The sequence below is a fragment of the Phyllostomus discolor genome, chromosome 7 (assembly GCF_004126475.2).
Source record: "Phyllostomus discolor isolate MPI-MPIP mPhyDis1 chromosome 7, mPhyDis1.pri.v3, whole genome shotgun sequence".
Lineage (NCBI taxonomy): Eukaryota > Metazoa > Chordata > Mammalia > Chiroptera > Phyllostomidae > Phyllostomus > Phyllostomus discolor.
The window spans coordinates 101,304,064-101,331,135 of NC_040909.2; the positions used below are offsets into that span (position 1 = coordinate 101,304,064).

The 27,072-nt window shown below is 41.4% G+C and overlaps 2 protein-coding genes across 16 annotated transcripts in view; one reads left to right on the plus strand and one right to left on the minus strand.

Annotated features, from left to right (window-relative positions):
• CSPP1 (centrosome and spindle pole associated protein 1) overlaps positions 1-19,017 on the plus strand; it is a 92,676-nt gene extending 73,659 nt beyond the window's left edge. For 11 of the 15 annotated variants that reach the window (XM_036031195.1, XM_036031188.1, XM_036031193.1 and 8 more), the window contains 6 exons: positions 4,019-4,159; positions 5,874-5,920; positions 8,834-8,897; positions 15,449-15,558; positions 16,091-16,229; positions 18,195-18,406. In XM_036031195.1, the coding sequence (XP_035887088.1) occupies positions 4,019-4,159; positions 5,874-5,920; positions 8,834-8,897; positions 15,449-15,558; positions 16,091-16,229; positions 18,195-18,406 (713 nt within the window). Of the gene's footprint in view, positions 1-4,018; positions 4,160-5,873; positions 5,921-8,833; positions 8,898-9,809; positions 11,586-15,448; positions 15,559-16,090; positions 16,230-17,502; positions 17,626-18,194 lie in introns of those variants that run through there. The other 4 variants (XR_004904374.1, XM_036031191.1, XM_036031189.1 and 1 more) reach the window with 4 other exon arrangements.
• Positions 19,018-20,071: 1,054 nt separating this feature from the next.
• The window catches only part of ARFGEF1 (ADP ribosylation factor guanine nucleotide exchange factor 1), a 110,998-nt gene continuing 103,997 nt past the window's right edge, over positions 20,072-27,072 (minus strand). Inside the window, exons 36-39 of the mRNA XM_028533871.2 lie at positions 25,928-26,096; positions 24,567-24,705; positions 22,097-22,214; positions 20,072-21,527 (exon numbers count right to left, since the gene is read on the minus strand). Coding sequence (XP_028389672.1) covers positions 21,363-21,527; positions 22,097-22,214; positions 24,567-24,705; positions 25,928-26,096 — 591 coding nt within the window. The 3' untranslated portion in view covers positions 20,072-21,362. The remainder of the gene's footprint in view (positions 21,528-22,096; positions 22,215-24,566; positions 24,706-25,927; positions 26,097-27,072) is intronic.

Below are 27,072 nucleotides of genomic sequence, written 5' to 3' on the forward strand. Positions count from 1 at the left end.
TGGAGGGTGGACAGAGCAAGAGGAGCCCAGGAAAGATACTAAGAAGGAAAAGCCAGCATGATTGGAGAATGTGGTATCCTGAGAGCTGAGGGAAGAGGATGCGTCGGAGAAGCATGGTCTCAGATGAATATTGGACAGTGTCAGTTGGGTGAGAAGCCATTGGTGACTTCAGCTAGGTCTTTTCTGTGGAATTATGGGATCAGAAGCCAAATAATTAGGCAACATGTTGGAAGAATTAGCACAGAACAAGCCTTGGAAGTAGGCTGGGAAGGAGAGAAGGGTCCAGAGCTGGAGGAACTTTCTGGATGCTAATATGTAGAGCTGTTAATAGGAAAGGGTTCAGACACAGGAGTGGGAGCGACCAGGGCCCCTGAGTAGACAGGAAGAAATGCAGGATGTTTGAAGGAAGAGAGTAGAGAAGGTTTGATGTAGTTGTAGGAGGAGAGAAGGCTTACTGGGGAAAGAGCACCGCCAAGGTACATGGGCCGAGCAGAGCGAAAATCAGTGTTGCGTGTGGTACTTCTTCAGGGGCTTTCCACAGAGTGAGCGCCGGATTCGGGGAGCAGACTGCTGGACGTGTGCGCTGATGGCCTCTGCCAGCTAAACCAGACTTCCCACTCTTTTTCTTATTTTAAAAAGTAGTATCTATTGCAGGGAGTTTTGAATAGACAGATAAAAGAGGGGAAAATCACTTTCTGGATGTTTTCTAGTCTTTCTGAGACTAATTTAAAGAAAAAATGTAAAAAAAGACATAATTGTTATTTTCTCTTTTTATTTTCTTAGATTTACAAGTATTATCAATTACATACACTGTAGTTAATTTTTGTGCTATAATTTATTGATTATTTACTATATTCCAGGCATTGTGTTAAGGCAGTTTGGTCAGGGAACCTGTGAGGTGAAAACTGTTTTTATTACAACTAAGATATTATTTGTGTGTTTCATTTTTATTCTCTCCATGGCATGTGATGACTTCACTGGTCTGAAGTTAACAGAATTTGTGCGCGTCTATACCCCTGTTTTAAAAACTTGTTAGTGTTGATTTTCTAAGATGGTGTGTGTAAGAGAGAGACAGATATTAAAGTCCTCAACTTTTAAGAGAATGAAGAGGCCTTAAGACCAGAAAGGTTTAAACCATAAAACTGAACCATTCATTTCCCTGTAATTATGACATCAAATTCTCATTCGTTGTATGACTTAGTTGTTAATATCTCATGTTTTTTAAAAAATATATTTTATTAATTATGCTATTACAGTTGTCCCATTTCCCCCCTTCACTCCCCTCCACCCTGTACACCCTCTCCCACCCACATCCCCCCTTTAGTCATGTCCATGTGTCATACTTATAAGTTCTTTAGCTTCTACATTTCCCATACTATTCTTACCCTCCTCCTATCTATTTTCAGCCTACATTCCATGCTACTTATTTGCTGTACCTTTTCCCCCTCTCTCCTCCTCCCACCCCCCTGCTGCTAAGCCTCCATGTGCCCTCCATTTCTGTGGTTCTGTTCCTGTTCTAGTTGTTTGCTTAGTTTCTTTTGGTTTTGCTTTAGGTGTGGTTGTTAATAATTTTGAGTTTGTTGTCCTTTTACTATACATGTTTTTTCTGTATCTTCTTTTCTTAAATAAGTCCCTTTAACATTTCATAAAATAAGGGCTTGGTGATGATGAACTCCTTTAACTTGACCTTATCTGAGAAGCACTTTATCTGCCCTTCCATCCTAAATGAGAGCTTTGCTGGATAGAGCAATCTTGGATGTAGGTCCTTGTCTTTTATGACTTGGAATATTTCTTTCCAGCCCCTTCTTGCCTGTAAGGTCTCTTTGGAGAAATCAGCTGACAGTCTGATGGGAACTCCTTTGTAGGTTACTGTCCCCTTATCTCTTACTGCTTCTAGGATTCTCTTCTTCATTTTTACCTTGGCTAATGTAATTATGATGTGCCTTGGTGTGCTTCTTCTTGGGTCCAACTTCTTTGGGGCTCTCTGAGCTTCCTGGATTTCTTGGAAGTCTATTTCCTTTGCCAGAATGGGGAAGTTCTCCTTTATTATTTGTTCAAATATGTGCTCAATCTGTTGCTTTTCCTCATCCCCTTCTGATACCCCTATAATCCGGATGTTGGAATGTTTAAAGATGTTCTGGAGGTTCCTAAGCTTCTCCTCGTTTTTTTGAATTCTTATTTCTTCATTCTTTCCTGCTTAGTTGTTTTTTCCTTCCTTCTGGTCCACTCTATTGTTTTGAGTCCCAGTTTCCTTCCCTTCACTATTGGTTCTCCGTGCATCTTCCTTCATCTCTTTTATGGTAACCTGCATTTTTTCATCTAATTTGTGCCCAAAATCAATCAATTCCATGAGTTTCCTGATCACCAGTGTTTTGAACTGTGCATCTGATAGATTGGCTATCTCTTGGTCGCTCAGAAGGATGAGTCCTGGGGGACTGATCTGTTCTTCTGTTGGAGACATATCTCTTTCTGTCTCTCCCTTTTTTTTTTTTCTTGGTCTGGTTGCTCTTGTTACGGTGAGGGGCGGAGCCTTAGGTGTTCACCTGGGCTGGGCACCCCAGTCGCTGGATTGTGACGTTGTACGTGGGGGCGGGGGCGGGAGGGAACAATGGCGGTAGCTCTGTTCTCCTGGGATCTCAGTCCCTTCTCTGGGATCCTGGGCTGCATGCTCTGCCCTGGTCCACACTCGCTGCCTCACTGGGTCCGCCAGCTACCATTTGGGTACTCAGGGTCCACCGCTGCAAACTTGCACGTCCCAGAGGGCTTATGCACTCCCAGTTGCCTTTTGCGCGCAGTTCTCCCTGATCTCCGCGACCTGCACCCTCTCCGCCTCTCCTCCCCTCTTACTGGTTTGGATGAACGGGTCCATTTCAGCCTCTTGGCTGTCTGACCTCCATTCAGATAAATTCTCTGTCAGTCCTGGGTGTTATTCTGGCTCTAAATTGTTGTTGTTCTAATCTTGGTTGTGCATGGAGGTACGGTGCATCCACCTATGCCTCCATCTTGCTGGAAGTCCTAATATCTCATGTTTAAACCAAGTCTGAAGTTAGTGAAGTCAGGGCCCAGTCCCACTGAGTTTGTGTCCAGGGTCTCTTCTGTTAACCTTGCTCTTAACCATTTTTCAGATCTTAGGTATTCTACATGGTTTCCATTTTTCACTATTATTTTGACAATTTCTGATCATCATAAAGCTTTTTACATAGTTAGGATCATTTCTTTAAATTATAATACAGCTGTATAATGAGTGGATGAAAGGAATATTTTCAAGGCTTTTAGAATGTATGAACTATTTATATTCTCAAGATTTAAAAAATTGATGTTTAACATTTTCATTCTGATAAATTGATCTTTCTGAATTTGAAGCATTGGTGAATTCTTTTTTTTTTAACATTTAAAAAAATTTTAATTGTTCAAATAGTTTTCTTTTACTCCCATCCCAGCCCCCCCCCCCCCCCCCCCCCCCGCCCAGTGCTTAGGGAGCATAGGTGAATTCTTAAGCATTATTTCCTCCAGTAATGATGTGCCTCCTAAAGTTCTAGCCAGTCTGCTTTTATCTTGCTTTTTGCATATTTGCAAGGGCTAAGATATTAATTGGCCAATACATAATATTTCCATTCTTCCTTTGTGTAACAGGGATTGGCTGTGAGTACACTGCCTCACGGCTGCCCGTGTTTCAGCCACACAACAGATTGTGGGCTGTATCTGTCCTCGGTTGCCCGCTGTCTGCTCTGAGTGGCATCTCGAGGGAGACGTGTGGTGGGGAGAGCAAATGCATCAGTAAGCTGTTGCTTGTTCTGGAGGCTTCTTTACAATGTTGCTAGTTTTGTGAAAAGGCATTTCTTTAAAGAATACTGACTTTGTGTTTAGTTTTATTATGATTTTAATGTCCTTTGACTTTGGTGATGCCCCATTATATTGTTCCTTGATTTTGAAATTAACGTTACTCATATGTTACAGTGAAGTTTCAGAAAATCTTGTTTGAATATTTAAATTTTATAACTTTTATTTTTTTTACCAGATTCAGAAACACGACTTGATCTGAAACTTATGTACCCGGATCCTCCAAGAGATCATTACACCTTAGAGATTCAGCAGCAAGCCCTGTTGAGAGCGCAGCAGAAGAGGCTGAACAGACTGAAAATGCAGGAGAGTGCTGAAGGTAAGAAATAATCATTACTATTTCCAACAGGAGCAATGGGTTTTGTTGCCTGCTTTCTTTCTCCATCTTTTGTATTAATTTCAGTCCCAAGTGGGCTCCTTCTGCTGGCAGCTCTGTTATCTCATGACCCTTTGGCCTTCAGTCCCATAAAAGGCTCTGATTGGCTCAGCTGGGGTCAGGTATCCATGCACGAGCAGGGCCTAGCCATTCACTTATAACCAGGAGGACTGAGTGCCTGGACTAGGCCCCGTGGCACCAGGAACTAGGACCCAAGGGAAGGAGTGCTGGGCAAACATTCAGTGCCCTGTAGGGCATTTCTCTCTTGTGTGTGTGTTTTAAATTTTGATATGGCACTAAGTCCAAAGTATCAGCTTATATTCTGTTGGAGAAGTCATATGTTAAAAAGTGTAAGGCTGACAATGAATGCTGCAAGGGAGGAAGCCAGGGTCCCTTGTGAGTGTAACTCGGGGTGGTCGGTACCTGGAGGCAGAGTGAGCCCCACTCTGGCTGGTTGCGTCAGAGCATCTGTGATCCCTGTTGACGGGGTGGGTGACTGCATGCCTCTCACACGTGTGTCACCAGCTCTGCCAGCCTTCAGGCCTTTGAAGGTGGCCATAGAACATGACTCATAAAAATGCAAGTTATGTAACGAGATTAGGAAGCGCTGGTCCTGTTGGTTGTATTTAGGAAAATTTCAGGCCCTACCTTGGCAGGCTGCTGTGGCCTGCACATCTGAGGAGCCTTTCTCGACCACGTGAGGGGATCACAGGAGTAAGAGGCATGGGGCCTTTTAGGCCTGTATCACAGGTCTGAAGACTTGGGTGACGACTGATGTAGGGGAAGTTTTCTTTCCACCTGACACAGAATTTTAAACAGTGGTTCCGTAGATCACCCACGGAATCTGTGACAGCAGGATAATCCAAATTCTGTGATAAACAGTGGGCATGTTGTCAGGAGAGGAGAGAGAAGCAGGTACATTCTTCAACCTTTCTGTCTGTTTCAGTGGAATTTTTCTCTGGTAGACCCAAAAGTAGTCCCCAGTTGGACACAGGTGCATTTTAGCACCGAGGGTATCTGTCCCCAACAGCACTCACCTCAGCTTCTAACAAACACTCTGACACCTCAATTCACAAGCATATAGTTTAACTGTAAGACGATCACAAACATGTCTATAAGATAGTCTGAGGAGGTGTGCGAATACAGGCTATCTATTTGTTCCCGGTAGCAGTATCTAAAAGGAGAAAATGCACTATTCAGAAGAACATGCAGAGATGCTGGTCGCATTGTAGAGGGGCCTTGGGGATACCCGATTCAAAATCTTTGCCCCTGGGCCAGGGGGCTGGAAGTGAGTTAGCTTCCTTTGATCAGATGTGTGGAAGCCCCCACTAATACCACTTAACAACTTTCTACACAGACTGTAGAACTCTGAGAAGATGGTGAAGAATCCTGCATTGTTTTTTTTTTCTGTAGGCATCAGGTTCAAATTCACACTGATTTTATTTATTCATATTGATTAACGTGAACAGGGGTTTTATCCAGCTAGAATGAATACTGGGTTGCATTTATTCGTAAGCAAGTAATAAAAACATCCTGTAATGTGATGGTTGAAAAGTAATTTCTATCAGAGTTAGTTACAAAAGATACTCTAAAATTTATTCTACTTTTTAAATGTTTTCTAACCTTTTCATTTGTTTTTGTTCTCCATTGACGACAGTGGACCCGGATGCCATCCCAAACACTAAAACACGAGACCACGGAATGGTAAGGGACCAGTTCTAATTTTTCAAGCTCGTTTTTGGGGGATAAAATTTTTTAGGAACATGACCAGTGACTATTCCAATTTTGAATTTTCAGGCATATTGAATTAAGGATTTTAAATCTTGTCTCATCAGTGCAGTGGATAGCTAGAGATGTACTAGTAGAGAAAGCATATTAAAAGAGCTAAGAACAAGACTCTAGTTTGTTTTTTGCTGTGTGACTTCAGGCAAGTTATTTAATCTTTCTGTGACTCAGCTTCCTAATCCGTGAAATGGGTTAACTGTACTTGCCTCTGTGGGTGGTCATAAGAATTAAATTCATTAATATTTGCAAGACACATATTAATGGCCTAGCATATAATAATTTAATGTTTATTAAAAAAGTAATAAAGAACTCAAGCATTGTGAGAATTGAGGTATTACATTAAGAGCCCCTAGAATAGGACCTGGCCCATAATGAGTGTGTAGTATAAGTGTTTGCTGTCAGTATTAGCTGTAGTGGTCAGGCCTGTACAGAAAATAAGCAAGGTAAGGGTGTCACTCTTATCCTGAGGAGGTGACATCTGTGCAAAGACTGAAGAAAAGTAAGGGATGAACCATTTTCACTCAACAAATATTTACTGAATACTTACTATGGACCAGATACTATTCAAGGTGCTGGAGATAGAGGAGTGAACGGAAAGAGCAAAAATCCCTGCCCTCTGGGGACTGACTTTCTGGTAAGAGGGAGCGACAATAACAAATATATAAAATTAGTATCTTAAGTTGTGGAGTTCTGGAGAAGAGATAGCTGGGGAAGGGGGTCCTGGGGAGTGCTGGGAGTCCCAGGGTGAAACAGTGTGCAGTTTGAAGTACAGTGGTCATGCAAGCAGGTAACATTCCAGCAAGGGCCTCAGGGAGGTGGGACACAGCCGAGGCCCCAGTTGGGGTGGGGCAAGGGGGCGAAGGCCTGGGAGGCTGGAGAACACTGAGTCCTCCAGGGAGGGGGGACAGGGGATGGGCTGGACCGCAGGGCCTCGCAGGCTGACGTAGGATATTGCCTTTTACATGGTGAATGTGTTGAGAAGCTTCCAAAGTTTTTGAGCAAAGGAGTGATGTGATTTATTTCATGCTTTACCATGATCACTGACTACTATTCATTGAGGACAGAGGGGACAGGAAGCTACAGCTATAATCTAGGGGAGAGAGGTGATGTAGCCTGGGCCAGAGCAGGGGACGTGCAAAGGAGACCGGATAGGATTCTGGATGTAATGAATGTGGGGAATGCGAGGATGCAAAGATGGGCTTCAAGGTTTTTGTTGGGGGTTGCTATTTACAGAGGTTGAAAAATAGAAAAAAAAAAGTTAAGGCGGGGGGAGAAAATCAGGAACTTAGTTTTAGATGTGGTAAGTTTGAGATGGCTATTAGACAAGTAGTTGTGGCTTACAAGTAGGTAGATAGGAGACAGAGTTCGGGTGAAAAGATCATGTGTGGAAATAAATTTAATTTTCACACACATTACTGGTGCAGGAAGTATTATCCTCATTTTCAGGTTGTAGAAGTAAAGCCCGGCTAGGTTGCTAGTTGCTCGGGGTTACTAGTTGGTAGCTGTGGGTGCTTTGTTTTAAACTGACAATGATGACAATGTTGCTAATAGCTACCACAGCACACACTGTACCTGTGCCAGGTATTTAACATTTACTTCTCTGAAGGGCACACCAAGGCATGCTTATCCCTATTTATCTGAGAGGACACTGCTAGCCCATGGTCCCAGCCAGCAAGCAGTAAAACCCAGATTCGAACCCGGGCTGCACACTAGAGCTCCTTGTCTCCACACTGTGTGGCCTGAGATGTACTGACACCTCGTCCTGGATACTGTGCAGGTGGCAGGTTTCTTCATATATGGTGACCATATTTCTCAGTGAAAGTATATTCAAATTTAACATTTAGATTTTTGGTTAAGATGATAATACCATATTCTGTTGAGTAGAAACTCAGCATAAGACACGGGTTTATCTTGGCTTTTACAAAAAAGCTCAAATTTGGGGATCCTCATTTTCCTAGGAACTGGATGAGATGGAAACTATAAGATGAATCTGGGAGACTGTCACGGAGAAGCTAGGGCCCAGGTGGACCCCAGCACACCGCTCAGCTGTGTGAAGGGCAGTGGTGCGGGACAGAGGGTGGGCAGGAACAGCTGGCACAGACCATTTGGTAAACGTTAGATGCCATCCTCCTCCTCACAGTTATCAAGCTGGAAAGCAGCAGAGTCAATGGTGTTAAAAAGGAGATTTAAATTAAGTGTGTGGAGGATAATCAGCAGAATGTGTTTCCTTGAAAAATGACAGCTCTTAACTGGAGTGTTCCAGCACATCTTAGAATCTGGTGTGGGGGTGCAGGGAGGTGAAGTTACCTCTCATTTTGTGTTGTTAGAAACCCAACTCCTCCAGCATTATTTTTTTAGCCTCCTCCGGTCCCTGTAGATCTGTGCCATACCTTTGTGGCAACCGTGGCCCCATAAGGCTGCCATTATCAGAGGACAGGCCTCTCCCCCCACGGAACTATGATCTGCTCCAGGGCAGAAAATCTTTTACTCATTTCTGCTTCTCCATTTCCTAGCATGGAGAAATCGAGCACTGTACAGATTTACTGAAAGACTGACTGAATCTCAGCAATGATTTAAAGATTTATAATGTTTAATTAGGTTCATTGCTTCATATTCCGTTTTCATCAGCAGTAACATAACCCTTAAGAGAAGGATTTTTCCTATATTTTCTGAGCCCTGGAATGTAGTATGGGAGGGAAACAGCCAGTCTTCCCTCTCCCCATCCTATTTTGCTAGTTTTTGGGACAGTGTGGAAACATATGCCTCTTAGTACGAATGTTTTCCCACGTGGGACTAGTAAAAATAGTAATTAATATATGATGTTTTTTTTAGCCCAGAGATGACACTAATGATTTCTTGAAAAATTCATTATTGGAATCTGATAGTGCTTTTATTGGTGAGTATATTTTACCAATCTGTTTGTTATAAAACATGGCTTATAATGTTTTTGAAATCAGAATAATTAAAATTAACTTAGCAAGTCATAGGAAGGACTTCCAATCCAAATGGCAACATAGGTAGACATTATGCCTGCTTCCTTCCACAACCACATCAAAATTACAACTAGATCATAGAAAGCAGTCATGGAGAACCACCTGAAAGCCGGCTGAACAGAAATCTTACAAGCAAGGACATAAAGAAGCAGCCACATCAATAGTGGTAAGAAGGGTGGAGATATGGAACGGGCAGGTCCCACACACAGTGGGTGATTAAGAAACCAGGAGGGACACTTTGGCTGCAGAGGTTCCCCCTGAGGAAGAAGGGGTTCCAGCTCCACACGGCATTCTCCAGCCCGGGACACCAGAGCTGGGAAAAGAAGTCCCTGTAACATCTGGCTGTAAAAACCAGTGGGGTTTTGGTTGAATGATATGGAGGACTTCTGGGGTCCCAGGCAGTTCTCTTGAGGGGCCTTGTGCCTGGACACACAAACTCAACTTGCTTGAAACTAGCAGGGGCAGCAGCTTGAAAAGTGCCAGGGATCAAGGCAGCTCTCTCCCAGGAAGGAAGTGTGAGCGAGCGTCACTCTTCCATTGTCGCAGGCTGGCACCGAATCTAAGCTCTCCATTAATCTGGTTAATACTGTTCGCCCTACCCAACACGCATTCCCTGCCGGAGCCTCCAACAGTAAGCTGCTCCACACAAGCAACCTGTCTCCGCTCAATACTGTGGATTCGCCTCAAATCTTAAAGGTACACAGACCCCTGAGAAGAGGAGTGCTGGCCTCTGTGTACCTTGTACCTTTTGCTAAGTGGTCCCAAGCCTTGCACAAGCAGTGACTAGTCTCAACTCACATTGTAACAACCATCAGGTGGCCTGGCAGTGGGCAAGAAGCTGCTTTGGTCCCTGAGGATCCAGCTTTCTGCCCTGATTATGGAAGAGCCTGGCAGCAGCGGTCAAAACGTGTCTATGGCCTCCCGACTACAACACAGTGGCACCAGCTGCCATGGGAACCAGGTAGCAGTGGACCTGAGAACCTGGCTCCCTCAAACCAGCCACATCCCCTACCAGGGTGGTGGCTGCCTGATACCCAGGTGACCTGGACACAGCAGAAACACTGACCTCCCCCAGTCACCCAGGTGGTGACTGCCATGATCACAGCCCTGTCACCACCCAGAGGGGCAAGTACAGCATGTAAGAGAAAAAAATTTATGCTGTAGCACTATTTATGGAAAAGTGACCTCTAATTGTCAACCTACTGAATTGATAAAATCAAAATGGCACCTAAGAAAGATATTGCTAATTCAAATACGCCTGCACAGGAACAACCTCTCAGTCACATGAACCACCAAGAAATCAAATTCTAAGTTCTGGAAGACTGATCTGAGTGATGGAGAATTCACAGAATCAGTCACATGAAATGTCAACAAGACACAAAAACACCTTAGAAGGGCAGTTCTCATTGAATAAAATTAATGATCAGCAGTACTTTATCATAGAAATTGACACTTTCAAAAAATTCTGCAGCTGAAGAATTCAATAAAATAAGATGAAGAATGCATTAGAAAGTATTGGACATAGAGGAGACCACATGAAAGAGAATTAGTGAGCTCAGGATAAAAATCTAGGAACAATTCAGGTAGAAGAAGAACTAAGAATTTTAAAAAATGAAAGAACTCTACAAGAACTAGCGGACTCTATTAGAAAGGACAACAATAAGGATAATGAGTATCTCAGGAGGAGAAGGGAGGGAGAAGGGATCGGAAAGCCTACTCAAAAAATAACGGACGAGAACTTCCCTAACTTAAGGAAGAACTGGACATACAGGTACAAGAAGACATTCTCCAACACATTATATTGAAAAAGTTAACGATAGAGAATGTTGAAGGCAGTCATGGAAAAAGACAATACCTACAAAGGAAACCCCATCAGGTTACCAGATTTTTCATCAGAAACCCAACAACTAGGAGACTGGAATCATATATTCAAAATATTGAAAGACAGAAACCACTAGCCAAGAATAATATACCCAGTAAGACTACCCTTTATATAAAGGAGAAATAAAGGATTTAAACAAAAGCTTGGGTAATTTATTCATTATAAAAAATGTTAAAAGGATCTTCACCTGAAACAAGATGAAAGTGCACAAAACTTGGAGTAAGGTGATGGAAGCAGAAAAGAGCAACTCTTTCAGAATAGGGTGTTCGACAATTGTATAACAAAGGTTAAAAGGAGGCAAAAGCACTAAAATAACTATAGCTACTGTAGTTTGGTAATGAACACACAGATGGGCATAATTTGTGACAACAAAAAAGGAGAGGAGGAAAAAGATGGAATTTGTATGATGAATGAAGGTTAAGATGCTAAAGATGAAAAAGGACTTTTTATCCATGAGACACTTGATATAAACCTCATGGTAACCACACAAATGCAGAGCTGAGACATGAAACATAGAAATGGAGACAAACAGAAAACTACCAAACTACAAGAGCAGACAAAAACACAAGGATAAAGGAACAATGGTGATACAGAACAATGAGAAAACAAAAGATACAATGGCAGTAGTAAGTCCTTATATATCAGTAATCACCATAAGTGTAAATGGACTGAACTCTCCAGTCAAAAGACAGAGATAGCTGGATGGATTTTTTAAAAAAAGACCTGACTATGTGCTACCTTCAAGAGACCATCTCAGCTCCAAAGACAAACACAGACTCAAAGTGAAGGGGTAGAGGATGATACGGCAAATGGTATCCAGAGAAAAGTGGGTGTAGCCATACTTATATCTCTTGTTACCAACCTAGGAGCACCAAAATATATAAAGCAATTATTTTATCCTCACCACAGGACATGGTTATTGATTCTAGAGAGAGAGGCGAGGGAGAAAGACATTGATCTTTTGCCTCGTATGTGCCCTGACCCGGAAACAAACCTGCGACCTAGGCATGTGCCATGACTGGGAATCAAACCAGTGACCTGTTTGCTTACAGGATGACACTCTGAGCCACACTGGCCAGGGCTAAAGCAATTATCATTAGATATAAAGAGAGATGTACATAGTGATGCATTAATAGGAGGAAACTTTAATATTCCACTTACACCAATGGTCAGATCATACAGACAAAGTCAACAAGAAAAGAGCAGCCTTAAATGACTTAATATTAGATCAGATGAACAATAGCCATTTTAAAAGACACATTAGAATAGATATTTATAAAACTTTTCATCCAAAAACATAATATACATTCTTCTCAAGTGCATATGAAACATTCTCAAGGATAGACCATATGTTGGCATACAAAACAAGTCCCCATAAACTTATGACTGAAATCATGCCAAGCTTCTTCACCCACAATAGTATGAAACTAGAAATCAACTACGAGTAACTACAAGACAGAAAACTCAACATATGGAAGTCTGTAGTGTTTCTGTATACTGACAATGAACTATCAGAAAAAGAAATGAAAACAATTCCATTTACAGTTGCAATAAAAAGAATGAAATGCGTAGAAAGAAACTGAACAAAGAAGGTGAAAGACCTGTACACTGAAAACTATAAGACATTGAAAGAAATTGAAGACAGGAAGAAATAAAAAGATACTCTGTGCTCATGGACTGGAAGAATTGATGTTATTAAAATGTCCATGTTACCTAAAGCAATCTACAGAGTCACTGCAATCCCTATCAAAATCCTTATGGCATCATTCACAGAAATAGAATAATGTTGGAATGGAACCACAAAAAGACCTTGAATAGCCAAAGCAATCCTGAGAAAAATGAACAAAACTGGAGCTATCACACTCCTCAATTTCAAATCATACCATAAAGCTAAGGTAGTTAAAACAGTATAATATTGGCAGAAAAAGGTACACAGACCAATGGAACAGAATTTACAGCCCAGGAATAAACCCACATATATGTAGGCAACTAATTTATGGCAAAGGAGCCAATATACACTGGAGAAAGGAGAATCCTTTAAATACATAGAAGAAAACACAGGCACTGAGTCTCTAAAATATTTGTCTTTGTGGTGTTTCAGGGAATCTGACTTCAAAGGCTAGGGAAACAAAAGCAAAAATAAGTAAGTGGGATTGCAGCAAATGGAAAATTCCTACATGGCAAAAGAAACCATTAACAAAACCAAAAGGCAACCAATTAAATAGAAGATATTTGTAAATTCTGCTTCCGATAAGGAAGTACCAGAAAAGATAAATGCACCCCCAGGTTCACTGCAGCATTATTTACAGTAGCCAAGAGTGGAAATAACTTGAATGTCCATTAGTGGATGAGTGGAAAAAGAAGATGTGACTATATATATATATATATATATATATATATATATAGAATATTCACAATGGAGTATTACTAAGGTACAAAAAAGATGAAATGTTGCCATTTGGAACAGTGTGGATGGATCTTGTAGGATTATCTTAAGTGAAATAAGTCAGAGGGAAAGGGACAAAGTCCATATGAGTTCACTCATGTGAAATATAAAACAAAAGTAGCATATGAACTAATAAAACAAAAAAACCAAAGTCATACACACAGAGAACAGAATGGGCATTACCTGTGGGGAATAAGGGTAGGGGGAACGTGAAATAGGTAAAGCACGTCAGCTATATGGTAATGGAAGGAAACTAGACTTTTGGTGATGAATGTGCGTTCGAGTATAAGGTTCAAATTATAATGTTGTACACCTGAAATTTGTTATTAACCAGTGTTACCTCAGTAAAGAAAAAAAAACCCAAACACCCCATAAGATCATTTATATTAGCATTCCCCCCAAAAAGAAATACTTCTATAAATCCCCCCCAAAAACATTAATATGAAGACAACTAAAAACTCTTAACGATGCTTCTAGAACTGGACGCCTACATCCCGCCGCCCCCCCAAAAAAAAGAAGGAAGGAAGGATCTCAATGAAGACCTTACATCCAATGCAAAAATCAACTAAAAGGGACCTTAGACCTAAATGTAAAATGCATTACTATAAAACTAGAAGATAACATAGGAGAAAACCTACAAGAAGTTGGGTATGGCAGTGACTTTTTTGATACAACAACAATAGTACGATCCATGAGAAATAGATAACCAGACTTCATCGAAAATCAATGTTCTGTAAAAGATAATGTCAAGAAAATGAGAAGACAAGCCACAGAGTGGGGAAAAATATTTGGAAAAGATACCTCTGATATAGGACTCTTATCCAAAATATCCAAAGCACTCTTAAAGCTCATTAATAAGAATAATCTAGTTAAAAGATGGGCAAAAGATCCAGACACTTCATTAAATAAGCATATGAAGAGATACTCCACATTATATGTCATCAGGGAAATGCAAATGAATGAAACAATGAGATACCACTACACACCTATTTAATGGCCAAAATCTAAAACACTGACAACACCAAATGCTGGTAAGGATATGGAGCAACAGGAATTCTCACTGCTTGGTGGTGGACTACAAAGTGGTACAAACACTTTGGAAGATGGGAAGGTGGTTTTGTACAAAAGCAAAGATACTCTTACTGTACCATACAGCAATTGCACTGCTTGGTATAAATGTTTAGCCACCATGCTGTACACCTGAAACTGATATACTACTGAATGTCAACTATGAATAACATTGAATCGTTTTTTAAGATTTTATTTTAGAGAGGGAAGGGAGGGAGATAGAGATAGAGAGAGAGAGGCATCAATGTGCGGTTGCTGGGGGTTATGGCCTGCAACCCAGGCATGTACCCTGACTGGGAATCGAACCTGCGACACTTTGGTTCACAGCCCACGCTCAATCCACTGAGCTACACCAGCCAGGGCTGAATAGTTTTTTAAAAATTAAAAAAATATTGACAACACCAAATGTTGGTGAATACGTGGGGAAACTAGAACTTTGTCATAATGTGAAATGGGTAGAACCACTTATGCAAATGGTTTGGCAGTTCTTGAAAAAAGATAAATGTAGAATTTCCCAGCAATTTCACTCCTAGGAATACACTGCAAAGAAACGAAAACATGACCACAAAAAGACATGTACGTGAATGTTCGTAATAGCATTAATAATTGCCAACTAGAAACAATTAAAATGTCCATCAACTGGTAAATACTGTTCAACAATGAAAAAAGAATGAACTGCTGATATATGTCACAGCATAGATGAGCCTCAAACGTATGCTAAGTGAAAGACAACATACTGCATTGCATAATGACTCTTCCATGGAATCTCAGGGAAGGGGAGTCCATTGAGATGAAGGCAGACCCGTGTTTACATGGGCTGGGCAGGTGGGCGTGGGGGAGTGATTGCCATTGAGCACAAGGGAACTTTCTGAAGTGACAGAAATGTTCTAAAACTAGATCATAATGACGATTGTACAATTCTATAAAAGCCATTGAACTATGCACATTTATAGTGGGTGAATTTTATTAACAGCTAAGAAAAAGCTATCTTGGTTTAGCTGAGTAAAATGATTGAAGTGGGCGGTGCTTACAACTTCTCCCTCATGTGCTGTTTCTAGGTGCTTACGGGGAGACCTATCCTGCCTTTGAAGAGGATGCTGTCCTTCCGCCCTCACAGCTGCCCTCTGCTAGGGAGCGCAGGAGGAGCAAATTGAAAGGACTGGCCTTTGTACGTATGAATTCTCCTTTTCTCCCTTTTCAGTTTAGGGGTGAGGTCTGGGTTCTGGCCCATGCTAAACCGGTGTGGTCCAACAGAGCACATGCACCCTGCCTGGACTCCTTTTTAATGCTGAACAATATTTCATTAATGGATATTCCACACTTTAAATCTGTTCAGCACCTGATGGACATTTAGGTTGTTTCCACTTTTTGTCTGTTACGAATATGGCTGCTTTTAACATTCGTGCACAAGTTTCTTTTTGATGTTTTCATCTCTTTTGTGTATATACCTAAAATTGCTGGGTTTGGGGTAACTGCGTTTTCTATCTCTGTCCAGTCTGGTAGTGTCTGTGTTGTCACAAGTGCAATGCCTGCATCTCAGCCTGGAGTTAGAGTGTAAGTGCATGCCACAGATCTCACTTGTTTTATTTTGTTGATCACACTGTATACTTAGCAAGGGCAACAACCTGTGTTGATTCACTCATTTATTCTGAACATGCTTCACATTGACGATCATTTCTGAACTTGTTCTCTGACTACAGGATAACAGTCGTCCTGATGTGCTGTCAGACGGTCTCTCTTTAAAATCTGAATCCAGTGTAAATGTTGATCAGATTAGAATGAGAAATGAGGAACGAATGCGAAGATTGAATGAACTTCAGAATAAACCTATTAATACAGGTAAATGGCCAACTTTAAGGACCTATAGCAGATTCTGTAAGGACTTTCAACCTGCTTGCATGGAAGTTTTCACTTGTGGCTGGGGAACTGAGGCAATGAATTTTCAAATCCCTTTGGGTTGTAGGGCCTATAACACAACTATCCAGCAAAACCAGGACTCAGGATTAATGTTACCTCCGATTCTTTCTACCAGAGAGGAGGGTATTTCAGCGGGGAAGATGACCGTCAGTATCAGCATCACAGTTCTCTCACTGAAGTGAGAGATTATCTGAAGTTACTTGAACAATAAAAAAACCTTCATACTTAAAATTATATCAAATAACCAGTCTGAATAAATGTTTAACTAAAAAAAAAACCCTTTTGAGTTTTTAAGATAACATATACATTATATTAGTATGTAGTACTACAAAAATAGTTTTACCTTTTTATAAAACATTTTTTTGAAGATTGTACGTGCCCCTAGTGGGACAAACTCAAAAACCCAGGCATTGCCCTGACCGGGAACTTGGTGACCTGACCCTTTGCTGTGTGGGACGATGCCCAACCGACTGAGCCACACCAGTCAGGGCTTTTTCACCTTTTTAGTTGGCTTTTTGTACTCTGGACACAGTAGCCTCAGGTTAATTTTCCTTTTCATAAGTCAAAGTTTAGTTTTCAAATCCTGTGGGGCTTTGCTATCACTGCTTTAGTGACAAGCACAGGCAGGCTGGACAGTTCCTTAGGTGGCCAATGATCTCTTCTGCCAGCCCGGGACCACCTTTTTAATGTTGATATTATAAGTTGTTTGGATAATGGGGTAATTTTATAATGCGCAAGTTCTATTGTATTGTTAGTTTTAGCAAATAATAGTCTGGTTGGACAATTTTCTTTAGTCTGTTAAGCTACATTAATTTTCTTATAGCAATTTTCATGAGATTTTTTAGATCTTACCTTTAATGCTCTATTTAATTTAAAACTACTTGCACACTCTTGCTAGCAGTCAAGGTGTCATCTGTTCTGATAATTCCATACCATATATCAGCAGAGAATTGATGGAATAGTGCTTTTCATATCATACCTAGAAAAATATGCAAGTGGGAAAGCAGTGTTTTTTTAGCTAAAAAACATTTAATTTGTATTGTAAGTTTCCTGTTCCTCAATTTCTTTTAGAATCAGTAAGTTAAATATTTAACAGTGATATTATTAAATTGAGGAGACAGCATTATAAGAATTTACTCTTTCAGAAGGTGTTCAACTTCTAAACTTTTTTTTTTAATACTGTCCTTTCAAACAGGATCTTTTTGGTACGATGTGGATTGATTGCTCATTAAATTGATTGCACAGGTTCCTTTGCTGGGTAATCCTTCACAGACCAGGAGATGTTATTTAAAAACCAAAAAGAAATTGACATCACAGGGTAGGAAGACAGATTTTCCTATTATTGTATCTATAAGTAAAACACAGATATAGGAGTACAATCAATTCAATTAAAAATAAAGCAAATTAAAAAGCTTTCTCTTAATGGAGCAGACACCACCTCTTAGAATGATATACAAATGGAAGTCATTTCACCCCCATCTAGTGCTTCCTGAAATGACTTTTAATTTCCTTATAGCCGTGTTGTAGGTTGGGAGAATTTCCAAAATCCTGTTAAATCAAAACAAAGTTTTCCATGGTGTCCATTGGGTTCCTCCTGAAGGTGACAAAATAAAAGAGCACTCCTACCTCCCACTTACGTTGGCTGTGGTTGCCTCTGCCATCCTAGGGAGGGTCCCTGGGGCACAAGTGCCGCGGAGTCACCTTCGGTTGTGTTTTTTGTTTTCTAATGTTGGCTCCCTTCCCGGGCTCACTTTCCTACCTCTAGAACGAGGGCTGTTTGGTCAAAACCCGTGCAGTTGAGAACATAATATTGCGGAGGAAGACTGATCTATGTTCACATCACCTGCCTGCCACCCACCTGAGTCATGTCTCTCTTGCCTCCTTTAGATGATGAGAGTTCATTGGTTGACCCTGAAGACATCATGAAACACGTGGGTGACGACGGATCAAGCTCTGTAGCAACCGAACCCTGGCTCCGCCCGGGCACCTCAGAAACGCTGAAACGATTCATGGCAGAGCAGCTGGACCAAGAGCAGCAGCAGGTTCCTGGAAAACCAGGCACTTACAATTGGCAGGGCCTGTCTACTGCACATGGTTAAAATAAATCTTTGTTGGGCTCAGCAGTGCCTTTTAAGGAGAAAGGAATGTTTACTCCGAACCTTTATGTGCTACTCTGACCACTTCCTGGAAGTTATTTATGTTCCATCTGCATATAAGGTGTATTTCCATGGTGGTGTATATAATGTACAGTATGTACATAAATAAAAGGCCATGATTAATTTATATACAATTGTATAGAATTATTTTTGCACAATTTTGCCATAAATCAGGGTGGTAATGAACTAACGTTATGTGCACTATTGTAAATTCTGTTTGTAAGATGAATAAAACACAAGTATCTAAACAGACCTGTAAAACCGGGAAACCTATTATATGTATATTTGTTATTGCTATTGAAAATAATTCATTAGTGAATACATTGGCTGTAGCTGTGACTATTCCAGTTGCTATGTAATGAGAGAATCAAATTATTTCCCTGTCATTTATAACTACTAAGTCAGTATAAATGATGGGAGTCATAATTGATTTTATTTCCATGAGCCATGCACTAAATGTTACATCTTTCTGCCTCTGTTTTTGTGCCAATTAAGTTTACTAATTTATATGATTTAACTTCTTGATAGAAGAAATAAATTATATTTTACTATCAGTCCTGGTTTCTTATTTTAACTGGAATTGATGTCTCTAGACAAGGTGTTCTAGACGTTGGAGAGAGGTGGGGGCGCCCAGAGTCAAGGATGAACTGGCATCCTCGCTGCACCCCCATGGACTCTTGACTAAGAGACTCAGTCTTTCTAGTCACTCCATAAGAAGTATCTTTTAAAAAATTCAGTTTTGGGAAATAATTATTTAACACCTTTAGCACAACAGCCAAGATACCACAGCGCTGCTTCCTGCACACTCCCTCCCGCTGACATCATCAATGGCAGAGAAGATCAGATTCGCTTCCCTCGAGTATAATTTCTCATACTTTGAATTTTAGCTGCATGTAAATTTTATACTCAACTTGTAATCTAATCTTCTTTTTCTATAAAGATTTTTCTTGTTATATCTTCAACTAAAAGTTAGATGAAGGCCTCTGTCTCCTTTAGGGAAAATCTTTATACCATGAAATAATAAACCGCCAGGTTACTGGAAACACCTCTCAGACAGGAAGGTCACGGAGGCTCCGAGCTACCTATGTGGGTGACTCCCAGCTGTAGTACCCAGCTGAGCTGAAACAGGCTCCATCTTGGGGGTAATAGTCAACTTAAAATGCATAGTTCAGAAACTACTCATTTTCTAAGAGATGTGCGAGCAAAGACTGAACACTTGTTTTTGAATATAGCCTTTAAAGAAATTATTTTAGCATGTTGATTTTCCTTGTTAATGCCATTGTACCACACAACTTGAACTGACTTCTAGGACACACATGCCCTACTGCCAACTGCCCCAAAGAAGTATTACTGCTTTTTCTCACTATTCAAATAGTGTAGCATTATTCTGGGTTATCAATAAATACACAAAATACTAAATTATAAATATCTTATGGTTGAAAAGCAGGGTAATGGGGGCGAATCTAATGTCAGAAACTAGAAATTTTAGAACTAAAGAATTCTGAATTTTTAGTTCTGGCAGAATACATCCTTCCCTTAATTGTCTGTCTTTTAGTAAAAAAAATAAAATTAAAAATCAATAAAACATGGGGCCATGGATTACACAGGTTTTGATTGCACTGATGAAATAATCCAAAAACTTTATTGATCTATAACCTGATTAGAATATGCCAGATGAGAATCAATATTGTACAGAAAGTTGTACAGAATTTTTTACATAGAAAACTTTACATCTGTACCATATACATTTTATCCATCTGAAAAAATTTTCTACATCCACTGTTAACACGGAATGCTTGACAATCTTGTCATTTTTTAACCATCAGAACACAATTCACAGTATGAATACATTTCCAGTAAATCTAACCTCCTTAAACCATGCCAGAGTTGTTACTTTAATATATTCAACATTAAATTCTGTACATAAGAGTAAAATCTACATCAAGCCCCGCCACCCAAAAGAAAAGAGACAGCGACCTAGATTCATTTTGCAGTGATTCAAGTTTCGGTCCATGAAGGATCACTCTATTTTAATGGCTCGTCTGTAAAAGCCCTAAGAGAAGTATGTCACAGGTAGTTGTGTCAGCAGGGATATCTCCCACTTCTGCTGTTGTTGGTCATGACGGGTGTCGGCCATGACAGCGCCTGGGCGTGTTAACCCTCCACAAGTACCAACCCCCTCGCAAAGGGCAAAACCAAAATCCCCACAAAATAAAAAAAGATAAAATGTACAACCCAGAATTCTTAGTGCATCTGACAAATTATTATAGGTATTTAGCAAATGAATAAGAAAATAAAGAAATAAAACAGTGCAAGAAGAACTATATAATGTTTAAGATTTTTATATTACAGACCTGCATCTCTGTACATTTTTCACAGAAGGATGATTACCAGTATCTCAGATAGCCTGAGTGTGCAAAAATTTCAGAATAAGAATACCATAGTTGCTAAATATCTTTTACCATGAACAATAATTTCTTCTCCCCCCACTCCCCAGTTATAAACATTTTATCCTTCAAAATACAGCTCTCCTGAGTTGTACTTCTTGCAGAAGTTCAAATCTTTACATCTATAGTTCTTTGGGTAAGTTTCACTTCCATAACTGCCAAAAATATGCAGGGTTCTCCCTGCCACTGAAGACAGGGAAGGACGTGAGCATAAGCTGACACTGGACACGGGCTTTCTGTTCCACGTGAGCTCAACATGGCAAACGGGATCCACCACTGAGAGGGACTGGAGAGTTGCAAGACTGAGCTCTAGTTCTAAGCATTTGTACCAGTAACCCGTAGACGCTGAAATTCAGAGAAACCATTTTTCAGGTAGAAAACCTCAGCTCCAGGGTCCTTTTAGAGAGCAGAGGGATGTAAACGCCAAGAGAAAAAAATATATTAAGTTGCCATCATTGCTTGTGTATTCCGAGTTCCTGTTCAGATGGTTGTGATATCTGGAAAACTACTCCAATTCGCAGAAAAAATCTTCTAAGAACAGCACGAAGTTCAGGAATCAAGTCAAATTGCATAATTTCACATAAGAGAGGGTAGTAGAATGATGCATGAGCTTTAAACTGGGAGGGAAAACGAATTTCTCCATTAGTAGTGCTTGCATGCCAAACCCCAGGACCTGAAACTCCCTTCAGTGTCAAATCCCTGTGGGGGGAGCCCTGGCCACTGCAGACAGGGAAGTGTCTGCATGAAGCAATGATGCGCTGATGATGCAACTGAAAGACCAGAGGCTTCCACAAGACTCACTTCATACACACACTGTTCACTTGGTTATCTGCCTTATTATAAAAAACATCTTCCACTACATTTCCTTGACAAACTTTCAGTATTTGTCACTGTTTCTTCCAGACAATAAACAAAAGAGGCCCAGCTGAAACCAGTTGAGTTTTATGAGCTATTATACACACACACACACACACACCCCTATACCTATATATATATACCAATAACCTATATATATATAGGTTACTGAAACTATCTTTTATTCAATAAAATTTTAATTTTCAGGAGAAATTCTACCTTGCAGAATAAGCTATTCAATCTCCAGGCAAAGATGATACATTCATAGTCTGGAACTGATATACTTTATTAAGCTAGAAATGCTGGGCTGGATATGCTGTCTCATACTTACCCTGTTATCACTTATCTTTAGAACTTTAGTTAGAAACAAAAGCAGCAAGTTGGTCCAGGCCTCCCGATGACTCTCTGATGTCAGAGTGAGGAAGTAGCTCAGCGCTTCACTGCACACACTGCAACAGAAAAGGTTCACTCGCACAAGTGCTCGCACACCTGCTGTATGGACACTCACTGAGGAAGAACCACTAAGACATGAAGGATAAAGCCCTGGCTGGGTAGCTCAGTTGGTTCAAAGAGCAGCAATTTTTAGCCTTTTTCGTCTTGTGGCACACATAAACTATCAAAATTCTTCCACGAGGCAAAAAATATTTGTCATTCTGACAAAAATAATAGGTATAAATTTGACTTATTCACACTAAATGGCTATTGTGTAGGCTGTCATTTTTTAATTTAACCACCTGAGGGAAAAGAGCTCAGGGCACCTAAGTAGTCAGGTGTTGCATGTTTTAAATTCTTGTGTAACACCAGCGTGACCCTAGTTAAAAATTGTTGGGTTAGAGTGTTGTCCCGAAACACCAAGGTTGTGGGTTTGATGCCTGGTCAGGGCACATACAAGAATCAGCCAATGAGTAAATAAATAACTGGAATAACAAATTGATGTTTCTCTCTCTATAAAATCAATTTAAAAAACTTTTAAAGATGACATGTAGGGTAATGAAGACTGACTGTTAGGAACCTATTTACACACACACACACACACACATAAAAGTCCAGCCATTGTTAACAAAATGAGAACAGTCTGCACAACATTGCTATAACCTGGCAGCCAAGGAGAGTGGACTGGAATGCACATGTGTGAGCAATGACAACTCACTGTCCTAGTCAGTGGGGGTGGTAGATGCCATTGAGTGAGCATGTGTGCTGTGTGGCCAATGCGTTCAAAATGACTGAGCCAGTACAGCAACGAATCTGAATCAAATTTTGCATTAAGCTTGAACATTCCTCTGCAGACACTATTAGGATAATTCAGAAGGCTGCAGCTATGGGCAACTGGTAATTGGCAGCTTCATCACAACAATGTGCCTGCTCATACCTCACAGCTCATGAAGAGTTTTTTTGGTGCAACATCAAATCACCCAGGTTTGGTGCCGTGACTCTGGCTCTTCCCCAAACTAAAATCACCTTTGAAAGGGAAGAGATTTCAGACTGTTGATGAGATTCAGGAAAATACAATGGGGCAGCTGATGAAGACTGGGAGAACTGTGTGAGGTCCCAAGGTGCCTACTTTGAGGGAGAATGAGGCATGATTGTCCTATGGACACTGTTTGTTTGTTTCTTCTTCAATGTCTCTTTCTCATTTTACATGGCTGGATACCTTCTGGACAGACCATACACATATACACACACATACATACACATATGAAATTTTTTTGAGTCCTCCTTTTGAGTCCAAATTTGAATCAAATCAAATTTGTTGATTTTAGAGAGGACAGGAGACAGACAGACAGACATGAGGTGAGAGAGACTTTGACTGGCTGCCTCCTGGGCGTGCCCCAACCGGGGATCCAACCCACCACCAAGGCACGTGCCCTGACTGGGGATCACAGCCGCAGCCGTTTGGTGTGCAGGATGACGTTCCAACCAACTGAGCCACCTGGCCAGGGTGGAACTGTTTATTAAAGAACATCAGCATAAATACTTATGTTTTCAAATTAAGAAGAAACCCCAATATTAAAAGAAGGCACGGCAACTTATCAGGAAACCCACATTTCCCAATTTTCTAAGTTTCACTGAATTCAAAATGAACGTGCAGCAGCGCATTTGCAAGCTTGTGTTAAGAGACCTGGGCTGACGCCTGGGTGGGCTCTTCCTCTCACGAGCTGCGCGGGTTTAGAGTCTTCTGCGGTCTTAAAAGTCTCATCAATAAAATGGGGAACAGAGATGAGACCTCTTAAAGTTTAAAAATGTATTTAGCAGGTCTCTGAGACCACCTGTTCCCCACAAACACACAAAACACAATTCAGATGACAGCAGTCTGTCTGAATGCCACGCTTCATCCTTAGTGTGAGTTTAACTGTTAGAGGACGGAATAGGAAGTTTTCACTAAGTAAAAACAGAATGCAAAAGAAGTAACATCCAGAAAGAAAACTCCAAATATATTTTCAAACTAAATACAGGCAGGCAGGTTTGCACTTTCACAAATGACTGGTTTATAAAAATTGAGCTATATGACACCAAAAAACCCTAAAAGCTATAACATAAAATTTTAAAAATTTTGAGAAAACGTTCTCCTGTCCTGCCAGCAACAACAGACACGACTTGTTAATCTGTCACTGACTGCAAAAGCGCATTCCTCTTTAAGACTATAATCAATTCCTTAGGGCCCAGGTTATCTGCTCGGTCCTGCAGCTCCTAACCACAGGGTGGCTGTGGACTTGGATCCCGTGCAAACCTCGGCCGCCCCTTCCTGCTCTGCACCAAGCAGTTGCACAAGGGAAAGGCAGAAACTCAGCCAAGAGTCTTACTTTAAAAGCCTCTGCTGGACCTCCTCCCAGGCGCTAACCCGGCTCTCGTCCATGTACATCCGGAAGAGAATGCGCAGCCCACAGGCCAGGCTGCTCGTCTCCTGTTTCAGAAGGTTGGGTTTGGATTTGCCTTTAAAGCCTGCAGAAAGGGGAAATTTCCGGAATGAATCGGGAAGGTATCTGACACAAAGGTACAACAGCCTGTGTGGCAGCACATTTGGTACCGTTCGGTCATCACGCTTCTTCCAAAGCAGCGCTGCCCTGAGCCACACTGAGAAGGCGTGCCCCAGGCTCTGCAGGGGAGACCAAGCTGGGATGAAGGACCCACTTGAACGTAATTTCTATGTTTAGACATCCCTCCCCTTTCAAGCTGGGGACGTGAGATGAAAAACAATTTCCGGCCTGGGAACGTGGAACTCTTCACGGGAAACTACTTGAAAGCCCCGTGCAGCCTGCAGCTCAGCTCCCCGATGAACAGAGCAGACCATGTAGCAGTGAGGCTGCGTTCAAGGCCAGTGGTATGAAGGGCCAAGTGCATGTGCTAACAGTCCTGGTAGGAGAGTGGTAAGAACTTGGGGTGAAGGGGAAAAAAGTAACTCTTTCCTGAAGTTAGGTTGTACAGGGAGGAGGATGAACAGAGCCATGGGTTGAACTAGGAGTGAGACACTCTAGATTACATGAAAAACGCAGGTGGAAAACAACCCCATACCCGTCTGACGGTTCGACACTCAGTGAACGTCAGCTCCCCTCTTTCTTTTCCTGCCAGATTCTATTGCCTCCGCGCCCAAATGGGCACTGTTTTGCAGCAAATAGGCACTGAGTAACTATTTCTTAAAAAAAAATTAACGATGTCAATAAGTTATGAAGCTTTTTTAAAATTTAAAATTTCTAACGTTCTAAAACAAATACACCTCCCCATTTCAAACCATTCGCTCTCATTCTGAGACACGACCATGGCCGGGGAGATGGGAGACGCCTTTTGAACACAGGCCAGATTCTGTGTTGGCGGGGGGGGGGGGCACCACGCCCACTGTTCATCATAAAAGGGCAGAGTTCAGTGTGCTGCCAGTATCAACAGCAAGGCCTGGCTGGTAAACAAGATGAAAAGGCAATTGGTCAATTCAATCAAGTAACAGGTTGACTGAACAAGGGGAAAACAAATATACCTAGGCAGTTATTTGCTTATTGAAGACCCAAGAGAACGTGTTTGGTGATTGCCTTCCTATTTTAACTGTTAAGGTGGAAGTTCAAACAGTGGCATGCACAGGCCTGAGGACACAATCAGTGATGCTGATGAAAGTAACTCCCTGCTGTACGTGCATTAACGGTAGACACGGCCATGCGGGACCCGTGCAGCTCACCTGCTTTCCAGAGTGCAGTCCTCTGTTCATTGTTGGAATTAAATGCTTTTGCAAACCGATGTGACTCTAACAAGCAGTCCAGTAGCTTAAAGAGTTGTTGTGATGTTAAAAAGCGGTACATTCCTTGGTCTTGAGTATCAACTCGAACATCAAAGTCCACAGCATCTCTCTTTGGGAACAAACCACCACAGTGCACATACGCACATAAGTGCACACACACACACACAGTCACAGATTTCAGTAAGTTCAGAACTCAATGCTCCCCCAAAACCAGATTTACGAACAAGCCCTGGTATGTAATCTGTTCTATCTCAATAGAAAATTGGGAAAGGTCCATCTTTTGTTACCTAATTACCAGAGCCTTCATTCCACGCACACTAGTCGCAAAGTACTACCTCCTGTCTTTCTAGTGCCTGCCTCATAATTCCTGACTCCAAAAGCCCATCCCTGTCCCTCGCCTCTCTTCTTCACCAGGCTGGAGTCCATGTGATTGTAATTATTCCCTTGCATAACCCCTCACCTCCTCTTTAGAGTGTTTGGCAAAGCTGCCTATTGCACATCTATGCCCACATTCTAAAGGTGACTGAAGGAAAACGGACTGATTTCTCTTCACATTCAGTGGGCTCTGGGTGCTGCCCGGCAAGCCTCCTGTGCTTCCCTCTTCTACTTCTCTGGACCACTGCCTCCTATTTTCATTATCTCTGCAAGCAGCTAAAGCTTTCTTCCCAACCTTACTAGGTGGATGACTTCCTATCTCAATGAGAAACCAAAAGCTATCAGATCTCTGAACAACTCCCATGAGCAAATGGACCAGCCTTCCTATATTTATAACCCACCCACTCTGTTCGCCTTCCTGTTAAAATGCATGAACTGTCTGTGCTTCTGTCCAAGACAACCCCCTGCCCCGGGGACTTTGCACTAGGCTCCGTCTCCATTCACTCAAAAGACTGCTCCAGTCACTGGCCCTCTCTTCGGCACTTGGTTTTCCTCTCCTGGAAAGCTCTTCTCCGGGAACATGCTGCGATACTGCTAATCTTAAAGACAAAACGAAGCATCCCCTTCTCTTCCTCATCCTCCTCCAGCTATTACCCCATTTCTCTGTACCCCTTGGCAGCAAAACTCGTGACAGGGTTATCAATATTTGC